We start from the raw sequence: 19,809 nt of genomic DNA, 5'->3' as shown, positions 1-19,809 counted from the left end.
GAAATAGGCCCCGTGGATTTATGCTGCATATCGTTTTCCAGTAAAAGGCAGAGGTCAGAGGTTACCAGTTTCTGCCTCAGCTCTGAACCAGTTTACTCTTCCAGGCTCCATTTTTGCTAGACTTACAGTTGTGATGAAATCTGCAACTTTTCTCTGAACAATAAAATATCTCAAATGCTTAAAATTCTATGTGTAGAAGTTATTCCCAGTCCAAATAGCATACATCTGCCACCCCTCCCCCCAAAAAAGAACTTTTCTGTTTCTGTTGTCAAATTAATCGTGTTCAATTCGTTGTAGACTTTGCAATTTTAATTGGTATAGCCCAGTTCGGTTAGAAAACAAAATTCTTTTGTTGGGTAACAGCACTCCAGTGAATCATGATCATAAAACCGGATTTTAAAGTATGTACCTACTGTGGGCTCAGTCAACTTCAATAAAGCCATCTTTTTATATTCAGAGAGAGAATACTCTCTTTGGTTGCATGAATTGAACACAAAAATCCCCTGCAGTAGCTCCCATCAAAAGCAGTACAAGACATCTAAATCCTCATTCACCTTATTGCTGAAGCTTAACTTTATGTTTAAACTTTATCTCCTACCTGTTATAGGCAGACATGCACATCCATGGACACCCAAATACACATACAGGTATGTGCGTTCCAAGAACCACACAGAAGAAATTGATCTGGATTCTTTCCATTTCATCCTAATTCCCTTTAGTCTGACTTTGCCACGAAGCCAAGCACTTAAGAGATTCAAATAAGTAAATCCAGAAAAATGGCTTCAACCCAGTGAAGAGGGAAGCCCGGCATGGGTTTCTAAAAGGCCCACTGCCTTCTAGGCATCTTAAGACATTGTTCAGTTGGAATCTTAGTGGGTGTTTCTTCATCATCTCTTGAAAAGCCTCTAAAGGTAAGTAATAATAACACTTTTTTATTTGCAGAGCAGGGTATTAGTGGCATGCTATTTCCACACATTCGAATGTCTAGTCTACTTCTCTAATCTCAGTCCATTCACTGACCCTGTTTTATGGAGGTGGCCAGGTGACAGGCAGCTAGGCAGCTGGTCTGGCAGAGAAAGAAGGAGGGGGGCTTCTCTGGTGGCGCAGTGGTTGAGAATCTGCCTGCCAATGCAGGGGACAAGGGTTCGAGCCCTGGTCTGGGAAGATCCCACATGCCGCGGAGCAACTAGGCCCGTGGGCCACAACTACTGAGCCTGCGCGTCTGGAGCCTGTGCTCCGCAACAAGAGAGGCCACGATAGTGAGAGGCCCGCGCAGCGCGACGAAGAGTGGCCCCCGCTTGCCGCAACTAGAGAAAGCCCTCGCACAGAAACGAAGACCCAACACAGCCAAAAATATATAAATAAATAAATAAATAAATAATAATTAAAGGTGCTAATAATTAAAAAAAAAAAAAAAAAAGAAGAAGGGGGTCGAGAGGAATAAAATAAGATGAACCGGTTCTCATATTACACGGGGTTTGTGTTCTAGGAGAAACTGTATAAAGAGTCCCTCACCAGACATTTCTAATTTTTCAACCCTGAAAAATGACACAAGTAGCAAGAGAACAAGAACAGCCCTCCTACCTTGCTCACTGCTGTTATCCCCACTGTGTGATGTGTGGCCCCCGCTGGAAGGGCCCGGGGTTCCTCCTGAGCGGGTAGATGCCGTGTCATCGTGATCTCTGTTCCAAGAGGGCTGTGAGGGCACAAAGCAGACATCTGAATACAGTGGTCTGTTAACACGGTCCCGGCAGGGTCCCCTCGCACAGTGACAAAGTGGTGGAGGGCTGGAATGGACAAGCACGTCATCTTCCCCGTCCCCCTTCGCTAATGGTGCCAGCTCAGAGCTCCACTGGTGCATCTAAAATGTGCCAATTTCCCCTTCGAAGCTAAAATAATGTCTACCAATAGTTATTCTGTAAGTAACTGCATGCTTTATTACTAAGGAAAACCAAAACATTCCAGGCAAAGAAGGGGGGAGGGGGTCAACCGCTGCCACTTCATTCTGACTGTATTTTTAATGTCAAGCAACCCTCTGGCACAATAGTCTGCTACTCTAAAAGTGCAAAGTGAGAGTGGTGGTCTGTAACACTGCGGTGTGTAGAGGCTTCTGATTCATCCTAGAAGGCAAACATGGCAGAGCTTTTAAGACCTCACAATTAGGCCGGGGTCCATAATAGCTAGGATGTGTCAGCTGTTTGCCGGATGGTACGTGGCAAATGGACCAGGCACGGGGACAAAAAGAAATGAGAATAACAATAGATTCACATGGACCGTGTACACTCAGCCCCATGCCGAGCCTTCTTGTACTATTGAAGGGAAAACAGATGTTGCTTCTTATCACTGGGTGCATTTGAAAGTATCATTCAGATAGGAAAAAACTGGCTGTAAATTAAATTCTTGGGGAAAACAATCATGGCGACTCTTCTCCCAAATCTCCCTTTATCGCCAGAAAAGATTTTAATTAGCTTTTAGTGCTAGCTTTCAAAAACAGCCTGATGAGTCACTGGTCATCCTGCACAGTAGGGATGACGCAGAGAAGAAAGCTGATTCTTGGCTAGGAAGGGATATTTGTCTTCAAGATTACCAGCGGGACAGCACGATGATCTTGTACGTAAAATATGTCTACATCATTTCGGTCATTGAGTGTCACGGTTCCTGACTGTGCAGTAGTGAAGTTACTGACCCTCCCAACGTTTTAAATACGCCTTGCAAAACCAAAGACTCTTTGCTTATTTCTTGAGAAGTATTTCCATATCCCAGAGAAGATAAGAAGAACTGAGCAGATCAAAATGTTTCAGACACCCAGGGAGAGAAAAGTAAAGATCCCGTCTAAGAGTCGTGCTGTATAAGAATCAAAGGAAGAGAGGTTCACCGTTCCTGAAAAGGATGTTTGCCTGCCACCTGCTCTGTAATCTTGGCCAAACGATTACCACAGCCCAAAAAATGAAATAAAGTCACAGAAAGAGACGCGCCACTTGTGTGTTTGATTCAACCATCTATGCATATTCTCAAAAAACAGGGCTAATTGATCCGCTGGTTCTGTGATTGAAAGATATGTGAGCTGTGAAAGCAGTGGTTCTGACAAACACGCATTCTGCAGCATGCCAAAAGAATGCTGTGAAGACGCAATCTGGAACACACGCTCAGAATGCAAACAGTTAATGCATAAATTTTCAGTTTGTACAACTGCAGCTCTAAAAGGGGGACTTGTTTATTCAGAGCTCTGCAGAAAGAATAGTACAGCACCCAGGGGACAGACAATGCCAGGCACAAAACCCCGGTGCCTCGACATGTAAAAGGATGCTTTTCTATGTGCTACAAATCCCACTTGAAAATATAATTAGAAGGAGAAAATGGCAAACTATTGCATTAACTGTAATTGAACAAAAGACCAGCAAGGCATGTGGGAGGCTGCAGGAACCCGTGGGAGTTTCAGGATGCATGAGATCCTGCGAGTGACATCTCCTGGGCACTCTCATTTTATTTATGTTGTCCCTCACTACTATTGTGGACTGGTGATCTGACTTGTAATTAATAGAAAAGCTAGCGATAACAAGCTGAAATACACAGCAACAGACTAACCTCATCGGAAGCATGTCTGTTAATCTGATTAAGACTGAGACTCCAGAAAGGTGACTTCGAACCAAAGATTGGTTCCATGTTACACAGGAAACTGTCCTCCTTTATGCTACAACAGACCTGATATATTCACTATCTTTTAATGAGCTCCACTGATTTATTCAGCTCTGCCCTGCTCCCTCCCCCACTTTTCTACTGTGCAGGATGTAGATTAATTCAATGCTTAATTGTTTAGTAAATTCAATTTTCCACATTCTATTCTGCATAGCTTTAGCTAAGGTTCTTAAATCTTCAGCCCTGAGCCCTGAGCCCAGTGTTTGTGATCTGTGCCTACCTTTTTTCATCAACATTTTTCTTCATCCACCACTTAATTCACCATGAAAAGATTTTCCTTGCTGGAAATTCTGACTCCGCTATGATCTGTGAGGCATTCCGATTCATTGCATTTTCATTGTGTTGGGTCTTAGATGCCGGGCTCCTCTTTTCTCACAGCTATCGCCACATTATACAGGCATTCATGCAAGAAATGTTGGATTCCACCTCAGTTTATCCAAATTTTGTGCAACCTATATGTTTAAATTTGTGTGCTCACCAAAGGTAGGAGCCAATCTTTGACACCTAATATCATTCTTCTCACAGCCTTGCTCTTCCAGAAAGGCCTGCGATACTGAATGCACTTCTCTGAAATGAAATCTAACTTTTGTGGTCCTCCCTTGAATTAGCATTTGGGGTATTAGCATTTCAAGAACACTGTAGTCATACAAAACTGAGCGTTAGGAGAAATCCACAAGGTTACCAAAACAGAACAAGAATTATGCTTAATTCAGTTCATTAAGCGTGATTAAAGTCTAAGTATCAGAAATAGCTCATGAACTCTTCTAGCACAAATATGTAAGACAGCTCTAATCAGAAAGAACTCCCCCCAAATCCACCTACCAGAGAATCTCAGTTACGATAACATATCTCTGTGACTATATGCAGTTACACCAAACAACACCGTTATTATTTTTAAAATAAAATATGTGCATTTGATTATGGACATATATCTGTGAAGTTGTGAGTTGATTGGGGCCACTTGTAAAGTAAGGCTGACAGAATGAAATCAATGATGCATTGCCTTAGATGTATAGCAAACCTCAGTCATGGTTCTAAATTAAGTCCCAAAGAGCCCCTTTCTTCAATGTACGTAATTTCAGAGTAAGCAAAGTCTATGTTTTCATCTATTAGAAATCCATTAAGACAAGAGGCCCTAACCTGAAGTCCATGGACCTCCTATAGAAGACCTCAGCTGGGGGTCTTGCATTAACAATAATTGTGTTATGTACATACTTGCATTTTTCCCTCCTGGGGATAGTGTCCATAACTTTTCACCGGACTCTCAAAGGACTTTGTGATTCTTTGAAAGTTTGACAACCATTTCTCTAGGAGATGTTCACAGGGCTAGATGGAAAAACCAGGGCTAGAAAGACCTTAAAGATCATGGAGTCTGCATTCTAACTTGACATTGAGAGCCAACGATCCTCCAGACATCATTTCATGTGTCATAAATGGAGGCAGCCAGCTAGGGACTTCACTCCATCAGAAAGTCCTTAGTCAATGGATAAATATATCACATAATATGGAAACCAATTTAATTTCCCTTTAATTTCCACTCATAGTTTGTCTAGTTCTGGGGCCCCCAAGAGGCAGTCATTTTAAATATTTGAAGCGAGTCTGTGATTCTCCCCATTTGTTTCTCTCTTCAACAGCCTGAACACTCCCATTCCTCTACCACTACTCAAGAACGTTTGAAAATAAGGGTTTTTAAAAAAAATAATGATAAGCTAAAATTCATCAAGTGGTATATTTTATTGATAAGGCAATTGTACTGGCATCTGGTAGTGAAATAGAAGCAATGACCCCCTTGACTACAGGCTCCTCCAGGGCGAGGGAGGAGAATCGTCCCCATCTTGTTCTTTCCTGGCTCAGCACAGTACATAGCTCATGCTTAGGACTCAGTCAATGCTTTGTGACTGTTCCACCAACATAACAGACAAACTGCAACTTTCCAACCTATCCTTCCTCCTGAATAAGGCCATCCATTGGTGACTTTTTTTCTTCTTCCCTTCCTGAATCCTTTTTCCATTTATGCCTTAATTTTGGACATCCTTTAAGTCCTCGTATCACTTTCCACATTTTCCTTAAGACTATTCTTTTCACCACTGTGACTTGAGGTGTCACCCATATGCTCTGAAATTTGTGTCTCTGGACCTCTTCTTTGGGCTTTAGACTTGTATGCCCAACTCCCTGTGAAGCCATCTCCATACGAAGGACTCAACAAGTCCAAAGTTAAACTCTTCGTCTCCCCACCAAACCTCCGACTCATTCCTTTTTGTTCTTAATCTTAGTGGGTATAACCCCATCCACCCATGGTATAAAGCAGCGGTCCCCAACCTTTTTGGTACCAGGGACCGGTTTCGTGGAAGACAATTCTTCCACAGACATGGCGGGGTGGGGGAGGGTTGGTTCAGGGGGTAATGTAAGCGATGGGGAGCGGCAGAGAAGCTTCCCTCGCTCACCCGCTGCTGACCTCATGCTATGTGACCCAGGGCTTGGGGACCCCTAGTATAAACCATCTGTGAGAACCATGCATGACACCTTTCTCTCTCGCTCTCTCACACAAACTTCCCATCCAATCAGTCATCAAGTCTCATCCATTTCTCTCATGTTTCATCTTAGTGATTGCTGTTCTTGTTAAGGCCCTCACAGCATTAAAGAGTTCAAGTCAAATCACTCCCCAGCTTTAAAAGAGTTCAATTTCACTGGAGCATAATCTCCATGAGGATAGGAACTGGTGTCCGTTTTGTCCACCATTGCATCCTGCGTATCAAGCACAGTGCCCGACAATTGGCTGGCACTCAGGAGATGTTTGTTGAATAAATGAATTGCTCCCTACTGCCTACAGAATACATTTTGGGGTCCTTAACCTGGTACACAAAGCCCTTCATAGTCTACCCTCTGGGGACCATTCCTCTCCTTATTCCTTGTTCTCAGCATGTGATTTCTGGCAGATATGTTCAACTTTTCCCTCTGGGTCCTCCTCATCCTTCTCCCCTGCCTGGAATGCCCTGCTCTGCTGTACCTGGCCCCTGATTACCTCCTACTTGCTAATGAAGTCGCAGTTCAGATATCACCACCCCAGAAAGCCTTCCCTGATACACACACAACCTTCCCCCAGGATGAGTGAGGTTCCCCTCCCCGAGCACTTAGAGTACCTCATGCACACCTCTATCATTTCATTCTCATATTGTTTTGTGATGACCTGTTGAGCCTGTCTATAATTCTACACTATAAATGTTCTGAAGTCCTGGACTATATCTTCTTCATCCCAATGCCCTCCATCCCAGGAAAATATCATTAGACACATTAGACACAAATATGTTTTGGAATGAATAAATGAATAACAAGTGATTTATAGAGGATGTCTATTGTCACCTGATACTGTGATCCCCTATATTAAACATCATAAAACATCTAAAAAAGACTTGCACAATTAAAAAACACCTGCCACACTTGCATTCACACAAACGTACACCACTATAAAAATATAATAATACTCTGTTGCAAGATAACACAGGCAAAAGAAAGTAAATTTGAAGCCAGACACGTCCTAGACCACTTACATGGTCTGAAGACAAGTCACAACCTCCATAACCTTAACATCCTAATCCGTAAATGAGGATTAAGAAAATACTCCTCTGCAGACATAGCATACATCAATTTCTAGGCGTGCAGCAAGTGGCACCTACTATAGCTTTTAATGTGACAATAATAAAGTAACAACACTAATGGAACAATGTAGGTTGACCTAGTCAACCCTGAAATATCTACATACAGGTGTATTCAGTTTATGGACCTTCTGGAAAGAACGGTTAACCCGAGCTGGTTTCGTGTACAGCTCGCTATGCCTTGGGCTATCTCCCAGCTGGTGTGTGCTCAGGGGATGCAAACTGATCTTATTTTCACCTTCAAATAACATGATTTTACAGGTGGTTTGCTCCGCCCCACCCCATCGAGTTTCATTTGATACCTAATATTTATAAATCACTTTACAGTCTACGAAGCACTTTGACTTTTTATTGCACTTGGTTTTTCATCACATCGGTATGATGCCAGAATCATTTTTTGTTTTTTTTTTCAGGTCAAAATAGTGAGGGTTTTTTTCCTTCAAAATTTCTACCCTACTCGTCCCACTTAAAAAAGGTGGATAAATGAGAGTCTCGGGATCTGGATTCTGAAGAGGTCAGCTAGCACCTATGTAGAAATTGATGAAATGATCACAGTGTCCAAAATCTGAAGTTCAGTCTGCACCTATCAACAGGCTTTCTCTTTGGGGAAGTACACTTACTTTTTCAAACCACCAGGGCCTCTTTAGTAAATGATCTCTAGTGGCCTGAAAGAGCTGGCTCGCTTCTAAAAGTGAACAATCCAGTCCCTCCAGACCAGGGGAGTCCCAATCCACGTGGGGAATGCACCAATGCGCGTGTACACACGCTCACGCCCCTACATCTGCACACATCCGCGCACACATGTGCACACGCATACCTGCACTGGTCCACGAGGCAGAGCCAGCGGGCTCACCGAATGCCACGACGCCACACCGCCAGCATAGCCACATCTAATCGGTCCCCCTCCCTAGACTTCTCACCTCTGTCTAAACAGTGTCTCTCAGGATCCTTAAAGGCACATAACTTCAGCAGGTATGACCCTTCAATGTGTCTCTCAAGCAATGGTGCCATCTGAAGAAAAGGCACCAGAAAGACCCAAACACGGAGCAGTAAGGACAAAAGGGGACCAGGTCCTCCTATGAAAAGGGGTACGTGTTACCTGTGTGTACACGAGGCTGAGAAACTGGGGATCCTGAGAATTTTTTATTTATGAGTATCTGAAGTCTGCTGTGCTGAAACTCCTGTTTGAAGATCTTGGTGGTTCCCACTGGCATCCGCTTGATAACCAAAGCATACCAGAAAGCTCTCTACACACTCGGCCGCCAAATCGCACCTTCAATTTGCTAGAGCCCTGCTCTAGCAAAACCTGCTCTAGTAAAGCCTGCTCTTCTCAAAACCTACTATCCAGCTGCAAATTCAGATAATTCCAAGAAAATGTAAAATTCTTTACACGGATTTCCAAAAAAATCCCTGGAAATCATTAAGCAAAGTTCATTTAACCAGGACAACTTTGAGCAGGACGCTTTAACACAGTGAAACTGCCCCCTTCCCTTTCAAGATTGTATATGTTTCTAAACGCCAGAAGCTCACAGGTTAAGACCGCAGCCTGCACACATATTGCGGATCAGGGCCACGTTGAAACGTGCTCGGGAACGGTCTGGAGGCAAAACCTTTTCTAAGTCCACCCTCGGTCCTGCTGAAAGATGATAAAGTTTGGGAGGTGACTGTGGGGCTCTGGGGCGGTCCCTGGTGGTGGCCTTCACGTGCCTGGGAGACAGACTCTTTCAAAGGTTATCTCCCGCACACACTTCTCCTTTTTCTCATTTCCTTCCCCCGTCCCCGCCTCTACCACCTGCCTTGGCCAAGTCTGCCGGCCTGCCAGGGTTCTTGTTGGGCCCCCTTTTAATGCTGCGATAAAATGCGCTTATTACCCCCGCTTAATAGAGGCCTGAGGGTAATTCTGGTGACTCCGGGCAGATGGTAAATTCGTGGTGAGACAATGGGAATCCAGCATCCCCTCTCAGGATCTGTGGCTCTCTCCAAGACACCACCCTTCCTCTTCTCACACGTCCAGCCCCACCATATTTGCCATTGTGGACTTTTCATCTAGAAATGCACCTCAAGGACTATTCAATTATCGCTTAATTATGGTGCTCACGACCTTGGTGCCAGCAGGTATCTTAACATACAGCATAAGTGTGTCTAACTCAGCATCGAATAAGGTAGAGTTCTAAAACCTTAACAACATAGCAACTCTGATGTATTGCTTTAAATATGTATACATATATATGTATATACATTTACACACACACACACACACACACACACACACACACGAGTGCATGATAGCAGGAGTGGGCAGTTTGTGGAGGCAGAGACAGCATCTGTTACATTGAGTTCTATATTTCCCAGCTCTCACGTCCCACAAATGAAACCTACAGAAATGATAATTTTTCAAACATTGAATCCTCTATCTCTGTGTAATGGGGCGTGTAGAGAGGAGGAGAAGAATTTTTGTGCTTTTTTGCCTTTGGTGAAAATTCTCCAAGGAGTAATTTCATCTTTAAATGAAAAGTTTTGTATCAGGTGATTGTCTGAGCTCCAGGAATCACCGAAGCCTCTGGTTCAGACATGGGGGGACACGCAAGTGCACTTTCATGTATACACAACGCCATGCACCCATCACATGCATGAGGAATAGGGCAAAAGAACGTGGAGAGAACTGATTTTAGTGTTTTTAATTACACTGTGATGGAATCTAAAGCAGCGAGGCAGTCAGATACATTTTTAAAATCTCCTAGCCCTTAACTATTTTGCCTACTCGCCTGCAAATATCCATGCCTCATTCTCCCAATACTCAAGGCAGCAGGGAGGGCAGTGAGCTTAGGAAGCTCAGGCCCAGCACGATGGGTCACTCCCCGAAAGCTCCTTAAAATCCTACTTTCCCACAGCCCAGTATCTTTTAGGTCACAACTCTGACGCTCTCGGGTCATTACTAATCTGCAGAGTTGAAATAATTCATCCAGGAAATTATACATGAATTGACAATGCGAAGGAAAACGACGACAGATATAAAACACCACCCAAAATATTCCAAATGCTTTCCTTATGAAATCCACACAGCACTGATACATTTTGCCCAATTTTTCGACATTGAGAATCAATGCCAACACCATCCCTTAGTGACCCCACTGTGGTCTCAGAAGGGGATATAGATTCGCACTTGGGGTAGGGACATTCAGACAATTACAAAGAAAAAGAAAAATTACACCCAAAGGGAAACTGCTACCAAGAGGTGATACCAGTTTTATCCAAATCTCAAAACTGCAAAGTAGAGGCAGAACTAAAGATGGTTCAAGTGCACTGAATGTTCAAATTCTACTAAGCAGTTTGTTGTGGAGAACAAAAGAGAAGTTAAAGCCTCATTACACTCGGAATCTTAGTAAAAGTACGTAATTTACGTTTTAATAACCTTTCCTTTCCTATGCTATTGTATTATGGCTGGCATACTATTAATAAAAATAAACTCCTATATTGACTGTATATGCTTTTACTCCTGAAATTGTACCTGTGAACTATAATTCACAGTTAAATGTTCAAAAAAAAAACAAAAACAAAAAACCTCAAATCCAACTGCCACCACTGTACTTCCAAATATTTGTACCTAAATAATTCAAACCTTACTCTCCATTTATCTGCTGAGAACTTTCCGCTGAAATTTAGCTGATTTTCTATCACTGCTATTTAGGAGTGGCAGAAGAATCTGTAAATTATATGTCAGCATACCTGGTGTTATAAAGTTCCTTTCATAAGACTGCCTGCTTCCCAATGTTTTATTTTACATTTGTAACTCAGTATTCAGTGCGCCTCATTCTGCAAACAAATTAAGATAAAATAAACTCAAAAGTGTCCTATATATAACAACTTCAAACCACAAATTTTCTAGGCAACCATCCTAGCAAAAAGAACATCCGATAAGGCCAAAAACATTGTATCCTGAGTACAAGTAGATACTGAGATCTTGTTAGCAACTGGACCTCAGCCAGGAAGCATTTGCACTCAGAAATGTGGGGGAAAAGTACTCAGCACAAGATCTGCACATAACTGTTATTTGAAGTTGAACCTAAAAACAAATCTGTAGTGATTCACTGTCCTATCTTGGCCACACATCTGAGTGGCCAGTCCCCTTTCACACTATGATGAAATCAGAATAATAGCCACCCCTCCTAATAGGAATTAAGACAGTATTTTGCTTAAACTCTATGATTATATAATGGCCTGTAAAATCACACCCCATTAACAATTACCCAATCTCCTCTCCCCAAATCAGATTCATGTTGTTGAAGGCTGGGCAGACTGTACAGGTAAGAAGATGAAATATTATGTAAGGTTCTGTTTAGGGTTTACTGTTTTAAATGCTTTATGTGCATTCTTACTTAGTTCTTACGCAGCTCAGTAAAGTGGGTTCTTTATCCCCATGTTACAGATGATAAAACTGACGCTCGGGGAGGTGAAGTGACTTACCCCCTCACAGCACAGCCTGCATTGTGTATATACTTTATTGGGATACCGCCAGCCCGAAAGGTTGTGTAACTCGAAATTACCATCAATGCCCTTCATCACTCTCTTTCAAGTGTTTCTGAAATCTTCTCTCTTCTACTTCTAAACTCTCAGACCAGAAAATCCACAATTTTGACACAAGAAGGAAACAAGAATTCAGCCAAGATGCAGTCATGTTTTAATCTACTACCTTACAGCATTACGCTTTGGATAAAAGAATAGCGGAAACTTACATTTACCACTGATTTCCACTAACAATTAGCAACAGGGTATTTTCTAATTTTCCGGTGTGTGTGTGTGTGTGTGTGTGTGTGTGTTTTAGAAGTGCTGCCAGTTTTTATATTTTCAATCAAATTTTATTTTCTAAGTATCATCATTCCTCAAGGATTTTTGAATTTTCAGGCCCTCTCACAGTGTGAAATTTGGAGGTGGGGAGTAGATTGTTCCCTTTTCTTCATTATTTATCTCGGTAAAATCATTAGAGAGGCCTTTCTCAAAGCATCTTGAAATTTAATTTGTGTTTCTGGTTCCTAGATTGGCTAAGTTCTCTGTAGTTCAAGGCCTTTAACTGAGAGATCAACTAAAGCAACTGTGAATTCCAGAAGCAGGAGGCTGAGCTGTACCACTGGTGCACTTTTTAAGGAATTCCAGTTAATCAGAACGCCATTCTTCCTCCATACCCAGGGCTGTTATTCTTGAGGCTCTTTGTATTATTTTAACAGTTATAGAGTATTTGGAGTATTAGAAGTATACTACAAGTGAAGAAAAGCCCCATAATTGATTTGTTAATGTTTTATTCTCCTCTTTTTCTATTGGCATGTTCTTTACATTCCCTCAATAAATATTAAATACTCAAGCAACGCTCTCCCTTAGGTGGCAAGCAAACCTTTAGAATGTCGAAACAGTAGAGAGAAGAACAATGCACCTAATTGAAATGGCAGGGTAATTTGGAAAATAAAATTGAGTTGCTGCAAATCCCAAATTCCAGAATAAAAATGTTTATGCTCACTCAGATGCAGATTGTCCCTGGCTTTGAATAATTATTAGAATAAAAAATGAAAACTTGAGCACCAACAACACACTTGATATGCATAGAACAAGCACAGTCTACACGTCTCTATTATTTTGTGCAAGGAAGTGCAGGGCACAATGAGCCTGATATTTTTCTTGGTGTTTTTGTTTTGAATACAGCTTATAAAGCGTCCCAATAAGGTGAAACAATAGGCCAAGCCACCAAATATACAACCAGTGTTAAAAATGTCATGGACAAGATTCTTCAGAAAATGGTAAACACCTTAAGGAAGGGACAGGGAAGCATGCTGAAAGAAATGAAGGGGTTAAATGATTCTCCTACTCAATATCTTATTTTCCCCCTCAAACATATTAATCACCCAGATCAATTCAAAATGTGAAATTCCGGATTCTCTTTGGCAGAAGCTAGAGCCAAGAAACAATTAAAATGAAAGTGGAAAAATGCATTTGCGCCTGTTATTATGAAATGCTAACACGTACTGACTCTATAAGAGATGATGTTTATCTGTACACTGAGGGCAGTCTTATTATCTACTCAGGGCTATGCCACTCTTGGCAGAGATGCGACCCATATCTCGCAAAGATAAATTCCATATGCTCTGTAGAGTTATAGCATATTTTCCATAAATAATGTATACAATAGACTGTAAATAAATAATACGTTTATCTGAACTGTTCAAGAGTGAAGGGCAGGGTGCTTACTCGGGAGACGAAGTCTCTTATGAATGAACAATTTCAAATAAAAGTAATGTCCAATGGTGAGTTATCACAAAGTTCTTAACGCTAAAATATTCTTAAGCTGGGGTGGGGAGGGGATGTAAAAAGAACCCCAGATCTGGTGGGAACTTTCAAGTAAATGTTCCAACTAAACGCAAAATGCCCAATTTAATTTTACTGCTCAAGTTTCTATTGTGATTGTAGCATCATAGCTAATAGGGTTTTACCTATTTGCTGCAATTCTGAACTCTCTCTGTACACTACTGCTTTTTATGATCAATGAAATACCTAGACTTAAAATGTCATGTACGAGTTTTTGTCCCATGAAACACACAGTGGATTTTTTTTCCTTTGTGTGAATAATTTTAACATTGCACTGAATAGAAAGGAAGGCTACGAAAAAAAAAAAAATTCAAAAAGAACCCACGTGCACTAGGTAGTTTGCTAGGACTTTACGCAGTAAAAATTGTTAGTTCCCCACCCCCGAAGTATCTCCCTTTTTGAAGCCCAGGAGACACACAAACTATTTCCACTTTTTGAAAATAGTGGAAGTACGCCTTTAGACCCGCAGACATTGTACACCATTTAGTATGAAATTAAGTTTTCAGATCGCTAAGGAATAGTCTCTGAATTACAGAAAACACTATAGGTCACAGTTAATTATAGCTTGTCTGTCAAATTAAGTTAACATTCGAGAACACATCCAAATAGTTATGGAGCCATTAAGGGGAGTTTTATTGTCAAAGAAATTCTTATCCATTCAGCTTCTAATGTTTTTAAAAGAAGAGAGATAAGCCTTTTTACAAGCTGGGACCGAATAAGAAAACTCTGGGTTTACATCAAATTGCTCCCTTCATTGTCCTTTTGATGACTATGCCAGTTTCATTATAAACTTCATTTTCCAGAGTTTCATAATAGTCATAAACACACTTGACTTTAAAGAGTTTCTATGGGACATAATGTGAATGCAAATGCAGAATAAAATGCAAATCATGGAGGTCTGGGACCAAATATGGACTATCAGTTAAGAATCCAGTCACTGAAAACAAACATTTAGGCCTTAAGAGGAAGAGCACGAAGAGGCTGCTATGAATCTTTACATCAAGTATTCACAGCCCTGGGGAAAGCAAGCAAGAATAACAGTTTTCAGTTTTTCACCTAATTGTAAAGCACAGTTTGGGACTATCTGATGACTTTGGTTTCTATTCATTCCTGTTCTAAAGTGAGGAACATTTTTCATCTTCTCAGGAAAATAAACCCACATGTGGGTAATAACCCACAAGGTACTCAAATAGGGAAACGAGACCTAGCAAACTAGTTCAAGTTCAAATCTCAGGCATAGGAGGCTTGCCAGTCAGTGGGGGAAAAAGTGATATGAAAAAGAAACAGCTATAGCTCTGTCTTGCTAAATAACAACCAACAACCCAGACAGTTACAGCTAATGAATAATGAGCATGCAATCATGTTGTGTTGTAAAACGTGAGGAAAAATCTATAGAAATGGAAATTCATGATAACAATTAATTCTAAGTTAGCATATGTTGTCAAGGAATCATTCTAATATCACTCAAAATGCTAATTATTTATGTACTACTATCTTCTAAATGAGTCAGAATCATGTATGTTTAAATCTATTGTAAAATTCAAGACTTGATATTGTGTCAAAATGAAGGAAAAAAAAGAAGACTATAAAATGTTGCTTAAACTTGTTAAACTCATAAAAAGTTGCAGTGATTTTAAAAGTATTACTTAGTAAACTTATTAACAGTAACAGCATTTCCTTTCTGTGGAAAAATACAATTTCATTTAAGTTTTTTTAAAAAACCATAACATTTCACATTCACGGTTCTTTACCTCATGATTATAAATCCTATTACTTGTAAATGGAGTCATGAGACTATCAAGGGAAGAAATCAATGGGGAAATGTATTTTTGAGGATTGCAAATAATATAAAATTTATTTTCACAACTTAGTTATCCTGCATTAGTTTATGCCATATACAGTGGTGCATGGAAAAGCCAGAGTATGGTTATTGCATGACTTAAAGAGAGTTAATGACTTAGTTCTGGTTATAATTTGTATTTAACTGTATGTACTCATGATACCAATAAACAACAGGTGTATAATTCAATAAATGTAAAAAAAAAGTGTTTTTTCAACAGAGAAAAAACTCTTTTGGATATGTTTTAGTCAGTTTTAGGAATTCTGAACCAAGAAGTCCAGAAATATAAAATAATTTCAAAAGATTTGCACTGTTGTATTTTCCTTTAACAAGAACATATTTCCTAGATTAAGAAATGCTATTTGGAAAAAGAGTGTTCAGAGAGAGTGTAGCAAAGTGTTGCCAATTGCTTTAATTCTGCACACATGAATGCATTAAATTGACTGAAATTGGATTCTAGTGACAAATATTTAAATGAATATATACTCGCTTATTTCACATGGTAGCTTTTATACCATTTATTAAAATGTCAAATTTAGAAGTGTGGGAAATCCAGCAATTGCCCGATATAGGTCTACTTTCTGGAGAGGCTGTTTAAGACTCCAATAAGCTTTCCCAAATTCCCATAATCCTGAAATCATGGCATATTAAATTAAGGATACAGTGAGGGAGTCTTTTTACCTTTTACACTACATACACATACTCGTCTGCTTGAATTTTTCAAAACTGATTTTATACACGTGAGGTTTCTTCACAAATATTTAAGACAGTAAAATATCCAAACTTTTACTGGATCCCCAAAGTCAAATTTTGGAATGATTATTTAAATTCAAATTGTGAGTCTGTATTTCATGTTTTAGACCCTATCTTTTTAACAGGTACCAATATCCTGATGTTTCCTGCCTAGTAAGGACACCAAGCCCTATGTGATTTACAGCGGTGTTGTTTTACTTGGGATTTTGAAAACTTTCAGGCCTAACATCTGCACAACTGTCAGATACACTGTGTCACATGTATTCTATTTTTATTTCTTTATTTGTAAAAGAATACTTTCCCATAGTTTTGATGTCATTTTTAAATATTAAATTAATTTTTTGCACTCAGGAGAAACGGCAAAAACGTCTGTTTCAATTATAACATAAACTCAAGTGCTACTTTGATACAAATATAACAGATATCATAATCCAAAAAGGCCATGGAAAATGCTATAGTTGCAAACATTTAAGACTGTGTAACAAAAATGACTGAGAATGGTATCAGTTTACTATCCTTCAACTATTTCCCTGACAGTGGAGTCAAATAATGTTGAATTATAGACCTTCTTACAGGAAGTCTTATTTTGTGTTCGTTTTTTGATCATTCCCTTGCTAGTCTCTATAGGAATTTGGCTGTACGCCGACTTCTCTTTAAAAGTTTCTGTATACATACTAGGGTTGTGTTTGTTGATTAAATGATCATTTATTAAAACTTAAGCATTTCACATTGGTTTGACATATTTACATTTCATGAGAAAATATTGCTATCGCAATGGCAAGCATAGCATTACCAATGTGAAAATACTTCACTTGAATTCATTTGACAGCATTTTCATTTATAAGTGCCTTAATACAACTTGTTATGCTCTCTTCAGTTTCTCCAACTCCACCTGCGAGGGAAGGTAAGCTAGTTTTATAACAGTAGGCCCCTCGGTAATACTTTAGTCTAACCGCTTGGCCTTAAAAAACCTACGTTTCTACTATGGGACCACAAATAGTCTTTGTTTTTAAGAATATGGAGTTTTATTCCATAATTTTCCATCCATCACCCGGCAACAGCTGTGTTTTAAATCTTTCGGACTATGACAAACATTTTAACATTTAAACATACGAGTGTTTGAAAACATAATGATTTAAAATTTGTTTATTTTCAAAGTTGGGCAATTACAGCATATTTCAGTTACTTTTTTGAAAGCAGGGCCCGTATTTTAATGCCTTTTCTTCTTCCTCCTCCTTCTCTTCTTCTTCTACTATTTAAGTTTCTCCATGTTTTCTAATAAAAATCTCTATGTTAGGACCGACAGCAAGAGTCCACACAACCACTCTATATATTTCCAAATCATGAGCAATGGAGTCATTCTGGTGGGAAAGGGATTGCTATTTGAGTGACCTATTGCCACAGAGCTAGATAAATCACTGAACAATAGTTACTGTTATGGGGCTTTACCTTGTACAAAGTAGCATTAGTATCATTGCTTTCTATTAACCATGGAACTTGCACTGGAGACTTCCACTGAGAGAGAGAGAGAGACAGAGAGAGAAACTAGGAAAGGGGAATAACTTCTGTAGTATTAGCATTTAGACTTCGAGACATTTAACAATGTAATTGATCTCAACCTATCTGCATATACTCTGTACTTCTTTTTTTTCCTCTCAAATGTTTTTGACATGCCCCTAATAAGAATCAATACATCCCTACTCTGACATTCACACATAAATACACACAAAGAGCCAATCAGAACACAACAATAAAAACACACCCGGTAAACAACTGTCTTTGAAATCAAAGGATACTAAGCAACAAAGGGCCTAGAATGAACATCCCAATTAGCCACTGTAGTGACAAGCAGTCAACACCTTATTATTTCATCATTAAAGAGAATCTTGCCATAATTTCCCTTTGACATATTTCCAAAGGGAATTAAGAGTACCCTGCATGACTCACAACAACAATCAAAATAAAGTTAGATGGTTTCAAGACCCCATCACTTGCAAGGCCTGTGGACACGGAGGTTCCAGGATTAAGGCATTAACTGAGACCCTAAAAGTACTTACAACTTAAATAAGATGTGTCCATGTGTAAGCATTTAGAAACAAACTAACTGACAAAGGGACCATTTTCCTATCCCTTGATGTTTGTATCCAGTTTTCTTATTGGATGAAAATAAATTGCTTGCATTCCTAGTATTAGTAAATATCCCATAGCCTCATCTATTTTTTTTCCCCCTAAAGCAGCAGATCTAATACATCAAGAATATTAGGCCTCCCTATCCCCATCCCTTTGTAACACCTCCCCCAAAAGAGAAAGCTTAAATCTCCCTTGGAACCATCCCCATCACACTTTGCAGGGAGGGGTGCTTTCGATCAAGTTCAGTTTTAAGAATTTTATCTCAAACTATGCTTTAGAAACAACATTCCGGACTCTTCAAATAAAACAATCGCCACCTGGGTTCCCTGGCCCACTGGGGAACCAAATCGCACTGGCTCAGGGCTGCCCCTGAACCCCAAGGCCCAGAAGCCTGGCGCTTTCCAGCCTGGGCTACGCAGCCCCGGCGGCTGTCCCCCCTCCCCGGGGAGCTCAGCAGCACTTGGCATTTAACCTGCCTGGCGAGCTTGGCTTTCTGGTTCCATCTCCGCGAGCCACGTTACTTCTCCCCAGATATTAGAGACAAATCTGGATTAACAGGCAACAGGGCGCCCTGTGCAGCCCGCCAGCCCTTGCACAGGAGCTGTTAAATGCAGATTCAGCCGAGGACCCCCCGGAGAGCTGCTAGTGAATAAAAATTGTAATCCAAAGGGACCTTTTCTTTGCCTCCCACTGCTCGTAGGAGAACCCGGGTTGGCGCCCGAGCACAGGCCAAGCTACTCCCGCTCGCTACCAGCAGGCCAGGCCACCTCGGCTGGTGGCCTTCAGGGCCCGGGGACTCTCGCTCCTCTCTCCACTCCCTCTCTCGACCCCTCCTTGAAATGGAAAATGCTTAGATTCAAAGAGTGGAGAGCAACAAACAGCCCTGGGAAGGAAGGCTTAATTCGATAGCTCCCTCCTGGAGTGCGGCCTAAAGTCTAGCGACTGGGCAGCCAGATTCTTCCCCGCGTAACCCCTCTTGGCGCCCCCAATTCCACCCTGGGTCCCCCAAACTCGCGCCCCGCCTCCCCTCGCCCTGCGTCCTTCTCCATCGCCAACCAGGCTCAACCCTGGCCTCGACGCCTCGCACGGTGGCCCCCTCTGCGCCCGCTCCCGGGATCCCGGCCCGGCCCTCACCCCCTGCCGAGGCTCGGAAGCCCCCGGTGCCCCTCGCTGCTCCCAGGCCCTGAGCGTCGGGAGCGTCCGTGCCAAGCGGGGAGCGTGGCAGTCGGGAGAGGGCGCCCGGGAGGCCTGCGCCCGCGGGAGGTGACTCCCGGGCCTGGGACTTCAAGGTCTGGGGGGCAGGGAGTTGAGAGTGGGGTGGGAGCGGGACTACGGCTTCTACTGGCGTTTTAATCTGATAGGAAAAAAACAAAAACAAAAAATCCC

General features: G+C 41.2%; 1 protein-coding gene across 2 annotated transcripts in view; it reads right to left on the bottom strand.

Annotated features, from left to right (window-relative positions):
- Positions 1-19,809, bottom strand: part of MEIS1 (Meis homeobox 1) — a 137,456-nt gene that overhangs the window by 107,005 nt on the left and 10,642 nt on the right. For both annotated transcript variants that reach the window (XM_068564564.1, XM_068564565.1), the window contains exon 7: positions 1,585-1,696. In XM_068564564.1, coding sequence (XP_068420665.1) covers positions 1,585-1,696 — 112 coding nt within the window. The remainder of the gene's footprint in view (positions 1-1,584; positions 1,697-19,809) is intronic.

This window comes from Eschrichtius robustus, chromosome 15 (assembly GCF_028021215.1).
Source record: "Eschrichtius robustus isolate mEscRob2 chromosome 15, mEscRob2.pri, whole genome shotgun sequence".
In the NCBI taxonomy this organism is placed as follows: Eukaryota; Metazoa; Chordata; class Mammalia; order Artiodactyla; family Eschrichtiidae; genus Eschrichtius; species Eschrichtius robustus.
The sequence above is the reverse complement of the archived record's forward strand: the minus strand, read 5'-3'. Positions and strand labels throughout refer to the sequence as shown.